This window comes from Mycteria americana, chromosome 5 (genome assembly GCF_035582795.1).
Source record: "Mycteria americana isolate JAX WOST 10 ecotype Jacksonville Zoo and Gardens chromosome 5, USCA_MyAme_1.0, whole genome shotgun sequence".
Taxonomy (NCBI): Eukaryota; Metazoa; Chordata; class Aves; order Ciconiiformes; family Ciconiidae; genus Mycteria; species Mycteria americana.
In genome coordinates, this window is record NC_134369.1 from 2786198 (window position 1) to 2806445 (window position 20248).

The 20248-nt window shown below is 43.8% G+C and overlaps 2 protein-coding genes across 4 annotated transcripts in view; one reads left to right on the plus strand and one right to left on the minus strand.

Annotated features, from left to right (window-relative positions):
• The window catches only part of CAPRIN1 (cell cycle associated protein 1), a 36329-nt gene extending 35106 nt beyond the window's left edge, over positions 1-1223 (minus strand). For 2 of the 3 annotated variants that reach the window (XM_075501955.1, XM_075501956.1), the window contains exons 1-2: positions 1075-1223; positions 554-744 (exon numbers count right to left, since the gene is read on the minus strand). In XM_075501955.1, the coding sequence (XP_075358070.1) occupies positions 554-742 (189 nt within the window). In that variant the 5' untranslated portion in view covers positions 743-744; positions 1075-1223. The remainder of the gene's footprint in view (positions 1-553; positions 745-1074) is intronic. The other variant, XM_075501954.1, reaches the window with a different exon arrangement.
• CD59 (CD59 molecule (CD59 blood group)) overlaps positions 1-20248 on the plus strand; it is a 266459-nt gene that overhangs the window by 164110 nt on the left and 82101 nt on the right. The window lies entirely within an intron of this gene.

Genomic DNA, 20248 nt, shown 5'->3' on the forward strand with positions numbered 1-20248 from the left:
AGGAGGGGGCCGCGGCCCGCGGGGCTGGAGGGGGGCGGCAGCCACGACCCCTCCCGGCCGCTGCCGCACGGGAGGGGGGGGACGGGACGCGCCCGGCTGGCTCCTGGGGACGGTACGGGGCCGCGGGAGACGGCGGCCGACAGCAGGGGCCGGGGGACCCCCGAAAGGGAAAGGGGAAAGGCCGGCAGAGAGGCGCTCGGCCTTCTGGAACCTTCCAGCGGGCGGCCCCTGGGGGCGACGCCGGGAACAACCCGCGCAGGCCGCAGGCTCCCTCGCCCCGGGACCAGGAGGGCACGGCCGAGGGGACCGGCCGCCGTCTCGCCGGCACAAGGAAGAAGAAGGAAAATAGGATGGGACGGTTCAACGTCCCTTCAGACGGCCCGACGCCGGGGGCAAGGCTCGCCGGAAAGCGGGGGCCTCGCGGGGTGAGGGGAGGGGGTGAGGAGGGTGGGCAACCGAGGGGCCCGGGGCCTACTCTCGGGGCGGGGGGGGGGTGGGGGGGTGGGGACGACGATCAGCCCGTGGCCGCCGTCCGAGGGGAACAGGAGAGCACCTTTTTCTTCTCCAGGTTGCGCAGCTTTTTGTCGATCACTCCCAGGATCTGCTTCATGGCCTCGGTTTGCACCGAGGTGATGCTGCCGCCCGATGCCTGCGGGGCGGCCGCCGCTGCCGGGGCAGCCTCACCGCCCGGGCCCGCCTTCCCGCTGCTGCTCGCCATAGTGCTGTTGGTAGCCGAGGGCATCTCTGTGAGAGAGAGAGGAGAGAGCGAGGGCGCGTTACGGGGGAACGGGCCGCCGGAGGGGACACGCGGGAGGGCGGGCGCGCACACGGCCGCTTCCCCACGCCCAGGGAGCGCGCGCGCGAGCCGCACCTGCCGGGGCGCGCGCGCGCCCACCCACCCTCCAGCGAACTGACGCGGGCGGGCGCGCGCGGGGCGATCACGTGACCGGGCAGCCTCGCACCGCCAGCGGCGCTCACCGAGCCAACGGTCATTCCCCGAGCTCGACCCTGCCCGTCCGACCCCCCGCCCCCGCCGCCCCGCCGGTGTCCGGAGGGCCTCGCCACCCTCCTCACCGTGTGCGTGAGTGGCCCGGGGGAGGGGGGGGAACTCAGTACGCCGCGCTCTCGCTCTAGGAATGGCCGCCTCAGCCGACTCCGGCCCCGCCGCCCGCGCTGCTCCTGCTACCTCTGCACCGCGCTACTACGGGAGAGAGCGAGGGCGCGCACGCCAGCGCGTAAGGCAAGGCGGCCCGGGAGCGAGCGGCGCGGGGTCCTCGCCGCTCGCGGGTGTCCGCGGAGAACGCCTGAGCCCGCCCGCCAGCGCGCTGCGGCGCCGGCCCTGCCCAGGCGGAGGAGGCGCTTCCCAGCAGCGGCGCCGTCTTTCGGCTCGCCTCTGGCGGGTCTTTCAGGCGCGCGGCGGGCGCCTAAGCGGCAGACACAATAGGCAGGCGGGGCAGCCTGCCCCAGGCCCCCGCCCGCCGGCGGCCCGTCCGTCCCCGCGGCTCTGCACGGAGCCGGGACCCACCGTGGAGGGGGTGGGGCCGGTCCTCCCCGCCACCCCGGCGCGGCGCTGGGCTGTGCCGCCCGTGAAACAGCCGGCGGCGTTGGGCTGGTTGTGGCCGCCCCTGAGGAGCGGGGCGCTGCCGGGCCCTGCCTCGCTGAGGCGATGGGTCTGAGGTGGCGGGGGGGTCTCCCCTGAGTGGAGCCCGTCGTACAGCTCCCGCCTTCCCGGGAGCGAGGCGGTTCCGGGCATAAGGGTGACTCCAAAACATGTTTTCCGCCTCTTCATGCCTTTAAGGCACGTCCCTGAAAGTGTGGGCGGGTTCGGGAGAGTGGCGTGCCACAGGTGTAATTGGGCCTTAACTGCATTTCAGGCACTGGAAACAAGTTGCCCGATTTCATACTGGGATTTGCGTTAGAGGTGCCTGCATCTCTTTCCAGATACGATCCGTGAATACTACATAACATACTTGATTTTAATTTTACACATTTCTGTGACCCAAAGCTGCACCATGTCTAGCTAGCACTTGCTGAACCTTCAGTTCTATGCTGACAAGAAATAATTATTCGATATTAATTGAAAGACTTTGTACTGAAATAGCATCAGGTTTTCTGTGAAGTAAAGGAAATTTTTGAATGAATGCTATGCCTCCTTAGTGAGGTACAGCTTGAAAATTAAATGCCTTTCCCTTCAGCAGGCTGGGGAGCTAAATAACATTGGAAAGGTTTTAGTATTTATTCAATTGCCTTTCTGGAATTAATGGATGGAAGACTTTGGGAATATAAGGCCCTGAAAATTCATTTCCCAGTAATTGCAAATTTGAGATGGAATTTTTGGTTGTAATACCAGTTCAAGATTATATTTGTATCATTGTTTTTTAAAGCTGAATTTTTCTTTGATCTGTTTAGTTATGGATCCACACAATCAGTTACACTGATACAAGAAAGAGCGCTGTTTCTTGAACTGGCCTAATGGTTCTTCCACCGCCAAGAGAGAGAAGTCTCATTACCCTTCCTCACCAAATCCCTGCACACAATCACGCAGTCCTTGCCCTTGTTTCCATTCTGATTCTTGCTTCTCCTGAGTTAATTCAAGTTGATCATTCAGCAAGAAACTGCTTTCTTTGACCTCATGCTGTAGAAGTTAATTTTGAACAGTCAGACTTTTTTTCTTCATTCCATCTGTAAATATTGCTTCTTATGCTTCTAATTCTCATGTATGCCTGCATTTTCCGTAGGAGCTCAGTACTTTATAATTTTATATTAGATTACTTGCTTTCTAAATCACCTCTTTTTGTATAACAGGTTATAAGACAAATGTAATAAATCGCCCAACCCAATTATTTCAGTGGAATAAATGAAGTATGAAAGAAATATTTTGGAAGTCCGTTTCTTTTCACTATTCACGAAGGAGATGTTGATACCATTCTATTTACAATATTTGATTTTTATGCATTTACTTCTCCAAGCCTCTTACACAGGGGTTGAAATCACCTTTTTCCCAAGTCAAATGCAGTTTCTTCATGAATATGTGAAGCACATTGAGGGTTTTTGACCACAAAATATAACACTTTAAAATGATATGGAATTGTTTCATCCATTCCTATTAATTTCTCCTTTTTCTTACGTTGCCATTGCCATTCTGCGTAAGCTCTGGGCACTCAACAGCTTAGGCAAGTTTTTCAGCCAAGTCATAGGATCCTAATGTAGTTTGTACTCAAAACGTGTATTGCTGAAGAGCTAAAAAAAATCTGCAATAAAAGAAAAATCAGAGCTGATAGGAGAATTGGTGACAATAAATTAAGAATACACGTTGGACCAGAATAAAGCCCTGATCTTGTCCACTGACATGAAATATTTATTCTTCATGGGAGAGCATAACACAAAATAGCAAATGTTCGTGGTCTCAAAAAAAAAAAGTTAATACTGCTCCTGAGAGCAGTTATTATGTGAGATTACATGAGCAATAATTACATGACAATTACTGCATCAAAGCTCTTCATAATTACACTGCATGCCTTTTTGGTTAGCCAAAGATGGAATTGAGACTACTGCTAAGTTTACATGCTAAAGCATAAGTAACTATAAGCAAAGTGTTAAGTACTTATCTTACACAGGGACTGCAAAAGGAGGACTTTCGTATTATGCTTTAAAAAAAGAGACTTGTTAATTTAGCATCGGATAAGCCTTACTAATTTCATTTAACAGATACTTACTATAACGTGGCAACTTTGTACCAAAAATATCCGTCACTGTTGTATTATAGCATAATTCACCATCAATACTACGCTGCCGTCGCTCTGCGTGGGCTCCATACCAGATCTCCAGACCCTTCAGCAGTCTCTTGGAGCAGCCTGGCAACAGCTGAAGTACGCGTGGTTCCCTAGACTGCGTCAACTTGAGAAGTAAAACTTCCGTACTTCCAAAACTCAGTTGAAAATAACTTTCACACAAACCATACTGCATAGTCAATCTCAACTCTTAAAATATCTCTTAATACTTAACGTGCTTATAATTTTAGGCAGGTCATGCTGCCATCTATTCATCTACCTCTTTCATACCAGTGACCACAAATTCATCCTACTTCTGTGCCAACAATATTAATCATCAATGCCTTGACAGAGAAAACCCTATATTAAGAATTCCCTACCGTCAAAGAAGAGTTGAGACCTTATCCTCTTTACTTTAAGGAAGTGTTGAACCACTTCTGATACGTGAGTAAGCTTTATCCTGGCAAATTCTAGCATGATAAACATGTAATTAGCATGTGGGTCTGAACTTTTACATTTCTTAGAGATCAGTACCCCCTTACCACGTGTGGTATGATCTCCCTGTAAATCTGTATTCGGGTCTCCTCGCCTTTGACTTCTTTGATGTTAGCTAGCTGGTTGAAATCACACTTCAGCGTAATTAGGGTGCGGATCAAAGCTTTTTATTTGTAGGGAGCTGGCTTCATATTTCATGTTTCTGAGCTGTGTAAATGAAGGTCGGCTCTGGAGTTGCTGATTTTGGAGTCACATTTGTTTACTCACTATAGAAAGGCAAGAGATGAGAGAACGTCCTCCCAGCATATGTAGCACTCCCACAAATGTGAACCTTTAGACCACAAAATTGCTCAAGATGAGGGAGGCCTCCACCTCCCAACAGAGAGGGTGGGGATCCAGATTTAGGAGACACTTAGCTTCGCTCTTCATGTTCCAGGGAAACAGCTCCCATGCTAGATCTCTCTGGGTTTTCAATCATCATCATTTTACATCCGCTGTAATTGGAAAAATCTGAATACACCTTTTCTGTTTGTTTCTGGCTAAACCCACAGGCTGGCTAACTTTCATAATAAAATTAAACCCAGATAAAATAAACCTCTCTTTGAATAAGGATTGAAAGTTCGGTATATGTTTTTGTCTGAGTAAAATTAAGTTACAAGTTTTGTATCACAAATGTTAAACATTGATGTGGTAGCAGCAAGATCAATTACAAATTCAAAAGATATTTGGGTTCAAAGGAGGTTAAATGATGTCTGATGTTATGTTTAGTCAAAACTAGCATAATTCCCATCCAATACAGCAAAAATTGATTAAATGCCACTAAATGATAGATTTCCCTACATAGCCATTGATGGGAAATCATTATAAAACATGTTTCTGTTTCTACTGATGTCACACAGTTCTTTGGCCCTTTCATGAAGCAATTGTTTACAAAAGTCTTCAGCTTACAGAAGTAAATAACCAGGCTGGGACAGTACTTTGCTACATAAACTATATGCAAAGCAGATCAAGCATTCATTTTAATGTACAAAGTCCTGACACAGGAAGGGAGTAGGTTGGTCATACATACCAACGAAGAAGTCTCAACACTGGAAAGCAGCTAAAAACCGCTTGGGGCTTTATATTTGCCTGAATTAGCTAATTTGAATGGGCCCAGCTTACCACGCTATTCAGACTGTTCTATGCCTGTCCTCCCTCTAACTTACTTTTTCAGTCATCTTTTTGTATTTGTAAATTATATCAAGCAATTCTGTATTTATTTCCTAACTGTTAAGGAAAATATTGGGTAGTGTTATGACAAATGCTGCAGCTCCAACGAAAACATCTTCCTAAACAGCAATTTTCTATTCAGTTTTGGGTTTTTTTTTTTGCACCTGTCAGCCACTTTACTGTATCACACCAGTTTAAATGAGAGTATCACGAGGCTGTAAGTCAAACTTGAGCTTATCACAGTCTAAGTATCTTAGACCTCTACTTCTGGAGAACATCTAGAGTGGTTTTCATTCAAAACTTGTAATCACCTCAAAAAAAAAATTCTTTTTGTTTCAAAAGGCTAATCTCCATAACTGTGGAGATAAAATGGCGCTTACTGAAAGGATATTCAATCCGGTACTGAAAGGTATCAATAGTTGGAGGGCAGAGATACTGTCGGGGAGCAGCAAGGGCCAGCTGCTCCCTGAGGGAGGCCAAATTTTACTGTAGATGGAATGGGTAACGTGGGGCTTGTGATGTGTCTAATATCAACTTTTTCTCTTTCGTTCTATGAATCTGTGAATGGAGGAGTCCAAATAGTTCTTCACAGTCAAATGGCCAGATCCAGCTACTGCCTGCCCACTTAGCCCCCAGTAAATTTGTGCCTAAGCTCTTCATCTCTTCAGATGATTTGGTCATGCATAGTCATTAGCAAAACAATGTTTTTTCTAATGATATTCATAATTTATTCATGGTCACGACATATAGTTTCCAAGCGAACCTGAAGATTGCTAATCAAACCTCATGCTCTCCAACGGGCACATCAAAATCTTCCTGCATATCACAGACATAAGAAAGGTAAAGGAGGAGTAAATTTGAAAGTAACTTGAAGGTGAAGGATGACTGGTTATTTTAAGGAATCCATAATGCTGATATAGGACAGGCTGGACTCAGGATGCACTTTAGTCCCAGGATGGACTGCTAAAGTCAGCCTCCCAGGCACGTTATTTTAATGCTTCGTGATTCTTATTGATAGAAAATTGTCTTTGCATGTAATCTGAATCTCTGTTACTCCAGTGTTGATGCTGCTACTTCTCATCCTAAATATCCTGGACACAAATATGACATTTTTTTCTTTCTTTTTGAAGCTGTCTTTCTAACACAATATGGTAACACAGTTGTATTTCTTCACCATGTTCTTTGCTAGGTCAAGCAACCCCAGTTCTTTCAACCTTTCCATAGAGCTGAAGTTTATTAGACCTCTGACTATTCTTGATGTTTTCCTCAATGCTATCTCCAGTTGGTCTGTAGGTACCTTCAAATGTAGTGCTTAAACCAGGATACATTACTTCAGCCAAGTCCTTATTAATGATGATATCATGATACAGTTACATGATGTGTCTCGCAGGATACATGCACCTAGAGAGGATGTTTGCTTTTTCTGCAACAAAGTCACACCGTACACTGAGGTTCAGCTTGTAATTCATTATCACCTCCAGATCTTTCCGCAGAAATACTGCCTAACCCATTATCCCCCAGCATGAGTTTATGAAGCTGCTTATTGCTGCCTAAGTGGACTTGTCCACATTGAGTTTCATCTCTTTTTTTGACCATTTAACATTTTGTGTCCAAAATATTTGCCTTTTTTTTCTCACAGCTTTCATACCCTCTGTTCTACCATCTAGGTCATAATGAAATTATTAACTAGCATGAACACATGAGCAAATTCCAGTGATACCTTGCTTCATACCTCCTTTCATTTTCACAGGGAATCGCTGGCAATTGTTCTTTAAGTAGACTAGCTTTGTGCCCACTTTACAGGAGTTACATTTAGGTCATGTTTTCTTAGCTGGCTTATGAGTTGTGTGAGAAAGTATTAGAAGCCTTATTAAAGTCAGAATATGTCATCTGCTTCTCCTCTGTCCATGTGATATTCTTTGTGGAAAGAAATTAAATTGTTTGACACAGTTTGGTTTTCACTAATTTATGTTGGCTTACTCATCTCCTTTATTTCCCAATCGCTTAGGATGTTTCATGGATAAAGGTAGAGCATCTTGTAACTTAATTTAGAAAGACCTAGTATACAGCTCAATTTTGCAGGTGGCTAGACCAACTTGTTGCATTCATTTTGTTTCCCAGCTGAAAAACTCTTATTACAAGCTTTCAAATGGCAAAGTTTCTCCCAATGTGAAAGCAGAAAATAGTGCTGATGTGTAAATCCCTGTGCCCTGAGATGAGAAGGTGCCTCTTTGCAGTCTGGCTCTTGTGCACCTGCTTATCTCAGGCTTTATCATATCATTTACACTTCTTAACCTAATGTCTGTTTTCCAGTACGGCATAGTCAGAAAGGAACGGGAAATACTTCAAACCTCTTATACAAAATATTCTTATGTGGAAAATAAAAGTGTGCTTAGTAAGAATGACTAAAAGAACTGGAAGCTGCCATAAACAACACTATTTGAAACGTCTGCACTTAACAAAGGACAGATACAGGTTGCACATTACAATTCCACTGTACAATCTTTAAATCCTATTAATGTAACCATGAAGGAAAAGAAAAGAAAATCACAGGATGTTTTATGATTCTTTTTATATCATATTTAAGCACAAATGTCCTATCTTTCAAAGATTCTGAGGAACTACAGTTCTCATGCAAGTTCAGGTGTATTTTAAGGTTCACAATATATTGACCATATTAAATGCTTTTCTGTCTATCTATGTATCTACCTACTGTTGTAGTGTCTACCTATCTGTCTGTTTAGAAGATAAAGTAATAATATAGATGACATTTCCTCACAGTGAATAGAATTGCATCTCACAATGAACGCTTGCATGAAAAGAATGCAGAAAGCCTTTATCCCTGTAGGTTTAAAATATCTCCAGCCCAGAAGAGAGCAAGGATGGGTTGATAATTCTCACACTACAGTCAGTATTTGAGGCTCAGCTGGGCTATTTTGAGGAAGACTAATCACAGACCTTATGCTAAAGCTCTATCTGAAGAAAAATTAATGGTTGCATTAAACAAGTATTTCCAAATACGTTGGTGTTACAGCCACCTTTCAAAGGCATGCTGTCTTTAGGAGTGCCCGCTGGCACTGTAGCCCTTTTTCTTCCTGACTGCTCAGCACTCTCGGAGGCATACATAAATATGTTCCTCAAGGCCACATACGTCCCAGGGAAGCTGAACAATTCTTCCACTAAAGAATTGCAAATGCTTCTGCTCAAAAAAGCCCCAAACAAACAAAAACCCCAAACCAAAACCCCCAAGCCATAAAAATCATGTGAAAACAGGTAAAGAGATCACCCACATACGTTCAAATTTATTCCTATTTTTTGCCTGTGCTTCAATAGGGTTTTTTTCAGGCCACTGAGCCTCAACTATGTTGTAGAAGGCCCCTGCTCAGCCCTGTCCCCTGCCGATCATGGCTGGACCTCCTGGCCGGACCCTGACTTGTCCGCTCGCCTTGTCTGATGGCCTCTCAGTGGAAGCCATTGCTGTCACCAACCCAGCCCCACGTGGGTACCTTGGGATTGCGCTCTGGTCAGTGGCGTCACTGCCCCCATTCTGTCCTTGCACTTGGCTCCTGGCTCTCCTTCCTTTGTGGAGCAGTCCCTGATAGCCTTTATGTGACTCTAGCCAGTCACTTTTGGCATGATGTCTTTTGCAGTCATGAAATTAAGTTCAAGGACTCTTCAAGTCCAAACTCTTCAAGTCCACTGGGCAATTCTATTCCCCAGCACCCCAGTGATGAATGGGTTATAAATGTATTTGAAGAGCAATAGAGCTATTCACCTGGCAGCTATCTGAGTCATAAACACACAGAGTAAGACCCTACTGCAGCTGAGGAAATAAGAAATTTGGGAACAGCTATCCCTAAGGAGGCTGTGGCACGCCTAGTTTATCTGAGGACCAAGACAAGATTTAAGGTTTTAAAAAAAATACTTTTGATTCGCTGACATTAGTAACTAACCTATTGCAATAATAACGTGTTACACTCTGATAATTGCAATGACAGAACAATTATCTAATTAGAAAGTAAAATTAATTACATCATGTTTTAATTACTTAATAACCGAGAAATTGTCATCAGGATGAAGGCTGGGAAATGTCATGAAAAATTACCAGGGAGTGCAATTTGCTGGTTAACAGAAAGTTTTCCTTGCAAACATGAAGTTTGGGAGCAGGTTGACATGACCTTCTCACAGGCCCACCACCAACTTTCATTTTGCATCACCACGTCCGTAACAGACTCCATTTGGGGACAGGAGGCCTTGTTGGACCTGAGGAGCTGAAGGCAGGAGCCGAGACCTGCGGTTGGCAGCAGTAAGTAGGACGGGTGCTAGAGAAGGAGAAAGCCCAGGTCCAACAGCGAGCTGGAGGAAGCTGGAAGATGAGACTGGAGAAAGAGGAGCACTGAATTCCAGTTATTTGGGGACTACAAATTGCTGCCAAGAAGTCCGCAAAGGCTGATGTAATTTCGAGCAATGCCGGGTGTGCTTGGTGTTGTGGCAGGCGCTAGTCTGGTCCAGAACTCAAGAGCTGGCGAAAATGCCATTATTTGGCAGATTATGGCTCACGCCATAAGAGATGTGTAGCATTGGCTGCAATGAAGGAATACCGCATCAAAGTCTAAATCTGCCAAATGTGCGATTTGGAATAAGTATTGGGGATACAATACTTACCGAGGACCTTATATGACCCAGGATTTTCGTGCAGGATTGTTACTGGAGCAACTTTCCGAGTTGCTTCAGACTACTTGAAAAGCAGTCTGATGTTTAAACTGATGATGATGATGATTAAGGTAGTAACTGTGATGAGAAAGACAGACAAAAAAAGAAGACACAGTCTTTAAATAAACAGAGTAGACGAAAAAATGAAAACATTCAAATAACGTGTGTCTGTGAACCAGTGTGTTTGTTTTTTGCAAGACAGGTTGCAATTAACATTTGAAAAAGTATGTAAATAATGTTTCATGCAAATATTCCCTTGGACACAGGCTTGTGATCTATTAATTATTCAAAAACAACGCAAGCATTTTCTCATTACTGTCTGTGGCATGTTCTTTGCTTTAATCTGTCCTTTGGTCTTGGAGCTGCCAGATTTCCATAACTGGGTCACCTAGTTCTTTCTCAACTTTGCTTTCTGCTGTGAAATGAAAAATTAGCATTTTCTGTGACATACATTCAGGGCTTCTACGAGGAGCTTGAATGGCTACTCTAGAAAGTAAGGAATCTTGAAATATGTGGGAAAATATGCAGGAAGGAATGAATTCGCATTTGTGGATAACGTGGATTTGCAGTGACCGCTGACCTTTGCAAACACAGTCTAGGATGAAAATTGTTAGTTGGCCGAAGAAAAAGAGAAATGTTACTTGATGCCCAGGAATGATATTAGACTCACTCTTTGTACTTTGTGTAGTGAAAACCACTACTCTAGTGCCTAATAATAAATTATAATAAAATATTATAAGAATTATAACAATAATTATAACCATAATTTAAAAATCTTTCAAACTCGGAGATACATGAGTCATTGTGATTTATTAATTAAAATTGGGTTGAAAAGGGGATAGGTGACATTAAAAGTATTTGCTATTTTAACCACTAGAGAGCGTTCAAGAGCTGCTTTAAAAATCCATTTTTAACTCTTCCCTTGAACTCCAAAGCAGGGATGTTCTGAGGTGCGTGGGATGGTCACTGGGGTTTGAAGGAGAAATAGGGAGACATCTCAGAGAGAGACTCAGCTCTGAATTCTGCTGGCCTACACATGCCAGTGAAGAAGAGTGTGATGAAGGAATGGAAGCAATCCTCGACTTTCTGACGCACTGTCACAATTATCCTCAGCAGGTGACGTGCCATGGGACGTACACATCCCTACTGGCAAGCAGCACATCAGAGACGATCGTTAGGAAAAAATAATCTTCGAAGTGTTTCTCCTGAAAGGTGTATTTTCTGGTTTAGTTTTATTAAGAAAAGATATGGATTGCATATTCTGAGGATGAGTAAGCAATGCCATTTTATTAACGCAGTACTGATAACTTAAAACTTTTTCATCGTTTGTAAAATTTGTCATCATGTTAGAGTTTTGGCTGAAAGTGACTGAAGATTACTACTGGGACCTCTACAAAGAATAAAAAAACCAATGAAGCCCTTCAGTGGCCTGACTGCTACCAGGTGCTGCACGTTGTCCTTCCTCTTTAAAGTGCAGTTTCCAAAGCTAATTTTATTAAAGAAGCCAAATATGTATCATTAGCAAAGGCAGTAAAGAACTCTGAACCACTACCTGCACCTGCACTAGGGATCTCTTCCTCCCTTGTATGAACGTATTGAGTGGCCTCCAGGTAGTTTATGCTCTCTGTTAAAAAAACACCCTTCTTCCCCTCACCTTTCCTGGCCCCAAACATCAGTTTCCAAATTTTTCCAGTTCTCACTGCCCACTCAGACCAGCAACTTTACAGGAACACAAATACATGTCAGCATTTGGCATCCCATGCCAATATTTAATCCTAAACAGTGACAAATAATCTGAACTGGGAATGTAAGCATTAGATGAAAATAAATTTCTGCGAGGTTCACAACCCTACTCATAACACTTGAACCTCCAGATTTAACCAGAGAAGGGAGAGTTTCCAAGTCACGACAGAAGAGAGAGCTTCACCTCACCTGATACAATGGGAAGCTGTGGAAAGAATAAGCTTTAATCATGAATGTCAGATGGTAAAAGTGGAGTTGGTCATAGGGACTGGTCTTACTTTTTCTTCTTTGCAGGCGGGAGTGGGTGGAGGAGGCCTTGGTGATGCTCACTTGAAATTTGACTCAAGCACTTGACACCTTGCTCTGCAAGCAATGGTGCACCAGGGCTAAAGACCAGCATCCTGGCATTCCTCATTGCGCCGGCTGGATGTAGGACTCACGGGAAGCCTTAGGGATCTCCTGAACGTGCTTTCTTCATCTGAAAGTCAGTGTCAGAAGCCAAATTTCTATAAGAAAACTCCATGAAACTCCACTTACCTCATCTTTGAAATGACTGACATTCCCCACTTCACTTCTAGATAATCACCAGAGTTCAGCAGAAGTTTTTCAGCCCGCCCTTTCTCTTTGTGTGTGGGAGGAACAAATTGGGATGTGGCAGAAGCCAATTCTGGATCAAGTGGTCTCCTTGCGGAAAAGGGGAGAGCTATGAGAGAAGAGAGGGAAGGGGGTGGAACAAGCAGACTGCCTTGGAAAACAGCTCTGCTGCCCCATTTCTTACTGCCCCCAGAGATTTCACAATGTCACACCAAATCTATGCTCCATAACCATTGCTGCAGACTCTCTTTTTAAGGTCCTGCCCTTTTCAAATGCTTGTTATGTACTTGACCTCTTTCAGTTTTTACAGTCCACTAGAAAGATTTGTAAGTGATTTACCACAGAAGGGAAGAAGGCAGGAGATCGTTAACCTTCGCCTGGCACTGCAGTTTTAATGGACTTAAGATGTGATGAGAGGTGAGGCTTGGACACAGACCTGCAATGCCTGACCCCAAGCCAAGGCTGGGTTCCACCACAGCCCGCGAAAGACAAGCCAAAGTGGCAGAGTGAGGATTTGAGCCGAAAGGCAAAACTTTGGCACCATTTAAAGTAATGTCAAAACTTCCACTGACTGCAAAAAGGAGATGTTTCCTCCTGAGGCCTTTACAGTTGATAGGTAAGGATCAGAAATCCCTTTGTTCTAACAGGACATCTCAAAACCCGGTGACTACGGATAGTTTTTATGCTCAGGGAAACCTGAAATCAGAGAATCACAGAATAGTTCAGGTTGGAAGGGACCTCAGGAGGTCTCTAGTCCTGTATCCCAAACCTCCAAAGTTGGACACTGCACAACCTCTTGGGCAACCTGCACTCATATTCATAGACCCCAAGATGTTGTTGGTCTTCTTTGGTGCTAGGGACACTGTAAGCCCATGTTCAGCTCGCTCTCCGCCAAGTGACTCAGGTCCTTTTCAGGTCCTTTTCAGCAGAGTGGCTCCCCAGCCAGTTGGTCCCAGCCTGTGTGGTTGCCAGGGGCTCTTCCTTCCCAGAAACAGAAGAAACATCTAATTAGACAAGTGGTTCCATTGATTTTTTTTATTCTCCTACGTGAAAAAATGTGTATGGGTATTAGAAAAAAATAATGAAAGCCTTCTGTTTGAAAATAATTCCAGCAAGTCTTAACTAGCTTTCCCCTTGCGCCTCTCATCCAGAAACCATTGGGTGCGTTTGAAATTTCTAGTGTACAGAAATGTATAGATTTGGGGACCCGTTCATCAAACTTACATCAAGTCTTTACATTTGCCTTCATCGATTTTGAGGCTAATATATCATTAGCCTAATTTTCAAATTTCTAGAACATCGGTGTTAGTTATATGTTAGTTGGAAACCAAACTGAGCAATGATTGCTTATATAAAGAAAAATTGTGCGGCAATCTGCATTTCCCATGTGCTGCTGCTTCTGCTACTCTGAAAACCACCTTCTTACAAGGTCTTCTGGCAGGAAAGGAAGGGGTTTTTTTTCTGTCCTCCATATATTGCAGTATAACCAGAAGTGGATGCAGCAGGACCTGTTGAATCAAAATCAGCCCAGTATTGAACATTTCAGCATCCTTGGCCTTCCACGTAGGGTTGGGTTCACACTAAAAGAGAGGAGCTGGGCTTTGTACGATTACAATCAATGGAAGTCAGGGTGAGCAGTGAATGCAACAGCCATTGTTAGGAGTAAAAATGACAAGATTTTTGCTTGATTCTGATCTTCAGGGCTTGTTAATAATGATGTTGAGGAATCCAAAGTTAATTTTCCTTTCAGTAGTTCTCTCTTTTTCTGCTGCAATGCTCTCCCAGCTTTTATCCACTAGAAGGCAGACGTGAGGTTTTATGAGCACATTTACCAAAAAAATTGCACATCAGGAAGATTTATAGCAAAGTGACTGCCGCTGTTTTTCTATGGTTTCATCATCTTCATTCTCCCAAGCACTTCTCATTTGCAAGGGTCCCAAGGCCTTCACAAACTTGACCTAACATAAGCATTGCATGCAGAAATCATGCTATCTGCAAACGGTAGCTCAGCGGTGGGCTGCAACACTTCCCAGCCTCACAGGACATGCATGGAAGAATATATTATCTAGCTGAAACTTCAGGCGGAATTTTAAAAGGCAGATTGTAATTAATTGAGTTGGAATTTGGCCAAGGCAGAGACTTTAATATGTCTTCGTTCCTGCCTCATTTTTTTTGCAGACTCAGGAGTCATATAACACCCTTGTCTGGAGCTTATGCCTTTGTCAAATCCATTTCAGTCCCATTCCCATCAGAAAGGTCCGGCCACGGGGCTGGGGATCAGTTTAGCCCTTAGCCGTGTGCATGCGCGAATGTCTTTGGGGTTCTCTCGTCCGAGTCCCTTCTTCAGGATCCCTCCTCATCATCACGTTTTTCCACCGTAGCTGGTCCCAAACTTTGATTTGGCATCCTTGCCTGCTCCTAATTTCTCTGTCATTCTTACGCTGTGTACTGCCTGCTGTCTTTGGAGGAACTCCTGCATCAGCAGCGATCAGATCTCTCATTTAATGCAGCCACTTCTTGCCTATACATTGTCAGTGCTCTCTTTCAGTACGTACACGCTTTCATGTTTTAAGCTCTTGGCTAAGCACAGCTTTTTGCTTTTTCCTACTTTTCCTTAGCACCAATTAAACTCCCTAGGCATATATAAAAAAATGTCTACTCTTTCCAAGACAGAAACACTTTCTCTTATCGATAGATTTTAAAACCCAAGATGACTGCAGCAATTTTGTCAATTAGCAAAGAGAATCAACTTTACCTCATTTATCTGACAATTATGCAATGTCATTTGCATAATGTGAAATTTAGATCTTCCATTGTCACATGCTTCAACTCATTTACTATCCTAATGTCCATTTGAAGTACATGATGAAAGCGCTGGCAAATTCATAGTCCTTTGTTTCATACCAGACTTGGTTTGAACCAGTTGCTTAATTTTCTGCCAATTCCGATAGCACTGCAGGAGTTCCCAGCATTTGTACTACCCATGTGCTTATCTGAATGTTGTATCGTTTTTGCTGCGTTCTGTAATGGCTCCTTCCAAATAAAATGCCTTCATAGCATCAAGGAAAATAACAAGCACTTTTAAACCCCATTCTTCCTTTTTTTCTGTCAACTGTAAAAATCTGCATATCTGATTAACTTCATCCTGATCTGAAGCCACATTGTTTTTCTCTCACTACTCCCTCTAAAACCGGCTTTGATCTGTTGACTATTACTTTCATCAGAATTTTTCTCAGCACTGGCAATAAGCTTTCGCCTCCATAATTATTTTGATCAGCAGGATCTCCTTTTCCCAAGATTGGGACAACTATTGCCTTCAGCTAGTCACCTGGTAGTCTCTCTCACTCCCACAACTGTTTGTATTTTTGTACATTCTCCACAACCTTTCTCATTTTTAATTGATTCACTGCTCTGGTTGCTCTTATGATCCTGCCTAAATACTGATTCAGCACTGCCTTACAAGTCTGTTCTTGCAAAGTGTCATTAAACCGTTCATATACGAAGATGTTCACCATGCCAATGCTGGGTTTGATCCTTCGTGCTTAATATACAACCAATTTCTACCAACTCACAGCAACCAAGTCATTGCCATTAACGAGTGTTTCTTGGGGGTCTTCAGCAAGTACTGATCTTCTTTTACACGTGAAATATAACGAGGTCACCGTACAAGAAAGTATGGCTTCATTCTTGAAGTGAGGTCTCTTACAGTCACTTTTTTTGAAATGCAAGGCTCATACTATGCCAGCCTTTCAGATTTCATCCCCGTGGCCCCGTTCCCTGAAGTCCATGAATAATGACAGTTTGGGTGGAAAGAGTACTTAATTTAGGGGGCAACTATGGAATGAAAAAACCCACCACCAAGACACTTTCCTTTCAGTGTCTGTCTGTTAGTCGTCAGTTAAAAAAACAGGACTTTTTTTTTGCCTGGTGTGTATGGGAATGCATTCATTATTTGTACAAGTATTGTCAGATCCAGTCTGAAATCTTTGTATACACCAGGTTTTAAACATCACGGCTACAAGTTACATAGGTTAACTGCTCATTGGGTAAAAAATAAAATCTTTGGCCATTAAAAAAATGTATTTTCTTTCAATGTCATGAAATGTCTCCTTACTTTTGTACTATGGAGAGGGCAGACTGGACCGTGACTTTGACTTTACTGTGACTTCCCCTGTTGTTCATTATTATTCACATCTCTGTTACCGGCAAAAAAATTAGCACTAAGTATTTATGATTTGAGTTTTAAAGTCCTTCTGTGTATTGTTCCTATAAATACGGTTGATTATGAAAACAGATGCACTCAATTACTTCTGTGACTGTAAACCACGTGGTTTCTTTTCATTGTATTCCAGCTACATTTTTGACCTTAATCATATATAGCATCTCATTCCTTAACTTTTCTCTCTATTCTCTCTACTAGCTCCCTTCACCTCCTTTCATTTTTGTTTTCCCTTCCTCTCTCTCCCTCTCTTCCCCTGCCCATAATATCTTCACTTTCAGAGCTCCAAGAACCCCTTCCCTCCTGTGAACTCCTAATTTATTATATCTGTGTGTGCCTTCAGTGAAGCTGCTGAGCCCCTGCAGCTCCCACTGCAACAGAGGTGAAGGTGGTCAGCAACTTGCAGAGCAAGTATTTGGGTTTCTCAGAGCTTAGTACATTTTGTACACTTCCCTTTCTCGCTGTCAATGTGAAATATATATGTGACACATGCTGTGACATTTGATGGAAGGGTGTACAGGGGTGTCCTTTCCCGAAAACAAGAGAAAGAGACCCTCCGAGGTGACTCGCTTAACGTGGATGTTTCATTACGCAGGGCCATGGGCTGCTGATACTGCCTTCAGGATGGATTTAGAGAAAAAAACAGAGAGAGCAGGAAAAAAAAAAACCACCCAAGTTTTTGTTTTTAATTCTTTTTACAGGCCATTTCTCGGTTGGTTCCGTTGCTATCGCTTTGAAGACTATTTTACACACCCTTGTGAAAGGAGTGTTTGTGTCTCTGTGGAGGCCGATAAGGATGCATGAGAGGTGGTGGTCTCACCCCGCCCGCTGACCACACAGCCTTTCCCTTTCCTCCTTCTTCACTCGCTCTTTCTGAGATGCCAGGACATATGGGAGGAGGGATAGCTGTCTCCTCATTATCATTACGCTGCAGAGAAAGCACTCCGCAACATCTGCCTGAGCTTCGCTAGCTGTGTTTATACCTTGTGTTTCCAGCTCTGTTGTTAAGTAACTTTATCAGCTCCTTCAGCTGCTGTGGCACACACAGGGTGTCCACCCAGGGGACAATTTTGCAGCGTATTCGGGAAGCTGAGACCTACAGCCCTATGCATGCAGAATTTTGGGAAAGGATGGCCTCAGGTGGGCATGGTAGGTTTGGGCCAGCGGTACTGCATATTTCTAGTGATTGCTCTCTCTACATTTTCAGGAGACCAGGTTGCCTTCTAGCAGTTTCCTTCATCAGTCAGGGATGTGCCAGAAATATCTTTTAATCCTCCCACCATCCCTCTTCAAAAGCTTTTACCCTCCAAGGAAGGACCTCAAGGGAATACCATACGTTCAGCTGATTTCTTCTCAGCTTCCCACAGCTAGGATCTGGTGGGAACAACAACCAACCGTCTTCTGGGAGCTCACACCCTCACAGGTACCCACAGCCTTCGAGGGGAGCCACTTTGGATGGCCGATAGACAGGCAGACCATCCCATATTCCCAGCGACGTGGCTCTTAGTCCCTCTGTGCTAATCCAGAACATCACCATGAGCCCCTTCTCTTCCCACAGCATTTTTTTCCCCGCTAGCAGGGTGGGTCACAGGTTTGTAACCCTTCTTTCTGAATATTTCTCACTCCATGTAGTTCTCCTGCACTTCTGTTGGGTAGGTGATTTTATATCAATTGCATATATTTTACCTTTTGTAGATATTCCACCCTGGTTGTTCTTTTAAATCCTAGTTTTGGTTAGAGAAAACTGATGTTCTGCTTATTGGTATCGATACCATGTATGCTCCTGATCTGGAACCACTTAGGCATATAATTAACCAAGAGATTTTATGCAGCCCTGTTGAGTTTTGCCCAAATATTTGCACGTTATGAGAATCTTTGTAGGACTAGGCTTTCGCCTGCAAATGTCTTAGGCCAGCGACCGTTTTTTATGGCATGGCTGGTATAATAGGTGTACACCTGACAGCAGAAGCTCCTACAGACTGCTGTGATGATATATAAAGAAACTCAGGGAACAAGGGAGGAGTTGAAACATGGGCCAGATGATGTGAATGTTTCCTCACGTAGAGAAAGCCCCCCCCTTGTTGCTTAGAACAGACATTATCGTAGTCTCAAAGCGAGCTTTCCTAAATTAACATTGGCTGCGTAACTTAAGCATAGACAAATTTCACCTGAGTCTCTTTCCTGCTGTCTTACAAGACCATCAGAAGGGGATCTGTTTTACTACACGTGTATGCACATCATCAGCCTGCAGTAGAAAACCTTTTATTTTATTCTGCGTTTTATCACCAAGTAATCTTTCAAGTATTTCTACAATTGAGCAGATGTTTAATAGCCAGGGACAAGTCTAGCATTGAAGAAAAGATATTTTCAAAGTAATGTTGGGGAACCTGACAAGAATCTGTTACTACTGGCGGCTAACTGTGTTTTCTTCGTCTTTTGATAGATCTGGTTGTGTCAAGAAAAGTCTCTATGGACTTGGTTTAACAAAGGCTTGATGGATCTGACCCTTTGTATTCTTTGCCATTAAAGCTAGAAAAATGTTAGCTTTTTACTCTGTTGCTATCTTGCCAAACATAATTTTACTCCCAGGAAAGGCTGGCTTTGTATCGTGTTAGGTGCAATAGTTACCCACCTGGGCTTGTATCTTTTATCCAAGCATGCCAACTTTTTTTTCCCCTTGTATTGCCAAAGATTTTGATTGTGCCTCTGCTCTTTCTGAGTTAACGTTATCATCTTGAAAGAAGATTTTCCCGATCAGTTGCCATAATAAACAGAGGTTTCATTTGCAAATCTGCCTTGGGTGATTACAGACATTAAGCACATTTGGATCCCTATTGCTCATGATTTATTATGAATGACAATCTATGGGATGCACAGTAGCAAATTTAGAGGGGAAAAAGAGCTCCTATCCCACTTAGGCTGGTGAAACTAAGTAGAAGGGAATGGTGAGAGAGGCAGAAATAAGAATGTTATTTCTGATATTCTAATGAAGAAGGACAATCTCTTCAAATAGGTCCCCCAAAATTTCACTGTTCATTTGAAAGTGTAACCTCCTGAAAGGAGGCTGTAGAGAGGTGGGGTCAGTGTCTTCTCCCAGGTAACAAGTGATAGGACAAGAGGAAATGGCCTCAAGTTGCGCCAGGGGAGGTTTAGATTGGATATTAGGAAATATTTCTTCACCGAAAGGGTGGTCAAGCATTGGACCAGGCTGCCCAGGGAAGTGGTTGAGTCGCCATCCCTGGAGGTATTTCAAAGACGTTTGGATGAGGTGCGTAGGGACATGGTGTAGTGGTGGGCTTGGCAGTGTTAGGTTTATGGTTGGACTCGATGATCTTAAAGGTCTTTTCCAACCTCTACGATTCTGTGATTCTGTGATTCTGTGATTTAAAATGTGCCTGCTTGTTAGAAACAACCTCCCAGGCTTGCTGGTACTGCTATTGTTAATTACTGACTCATCTCACAAAAAGCTGTTTGAAGGAGGTTAAGGATTTTGAGTCTTCGGATA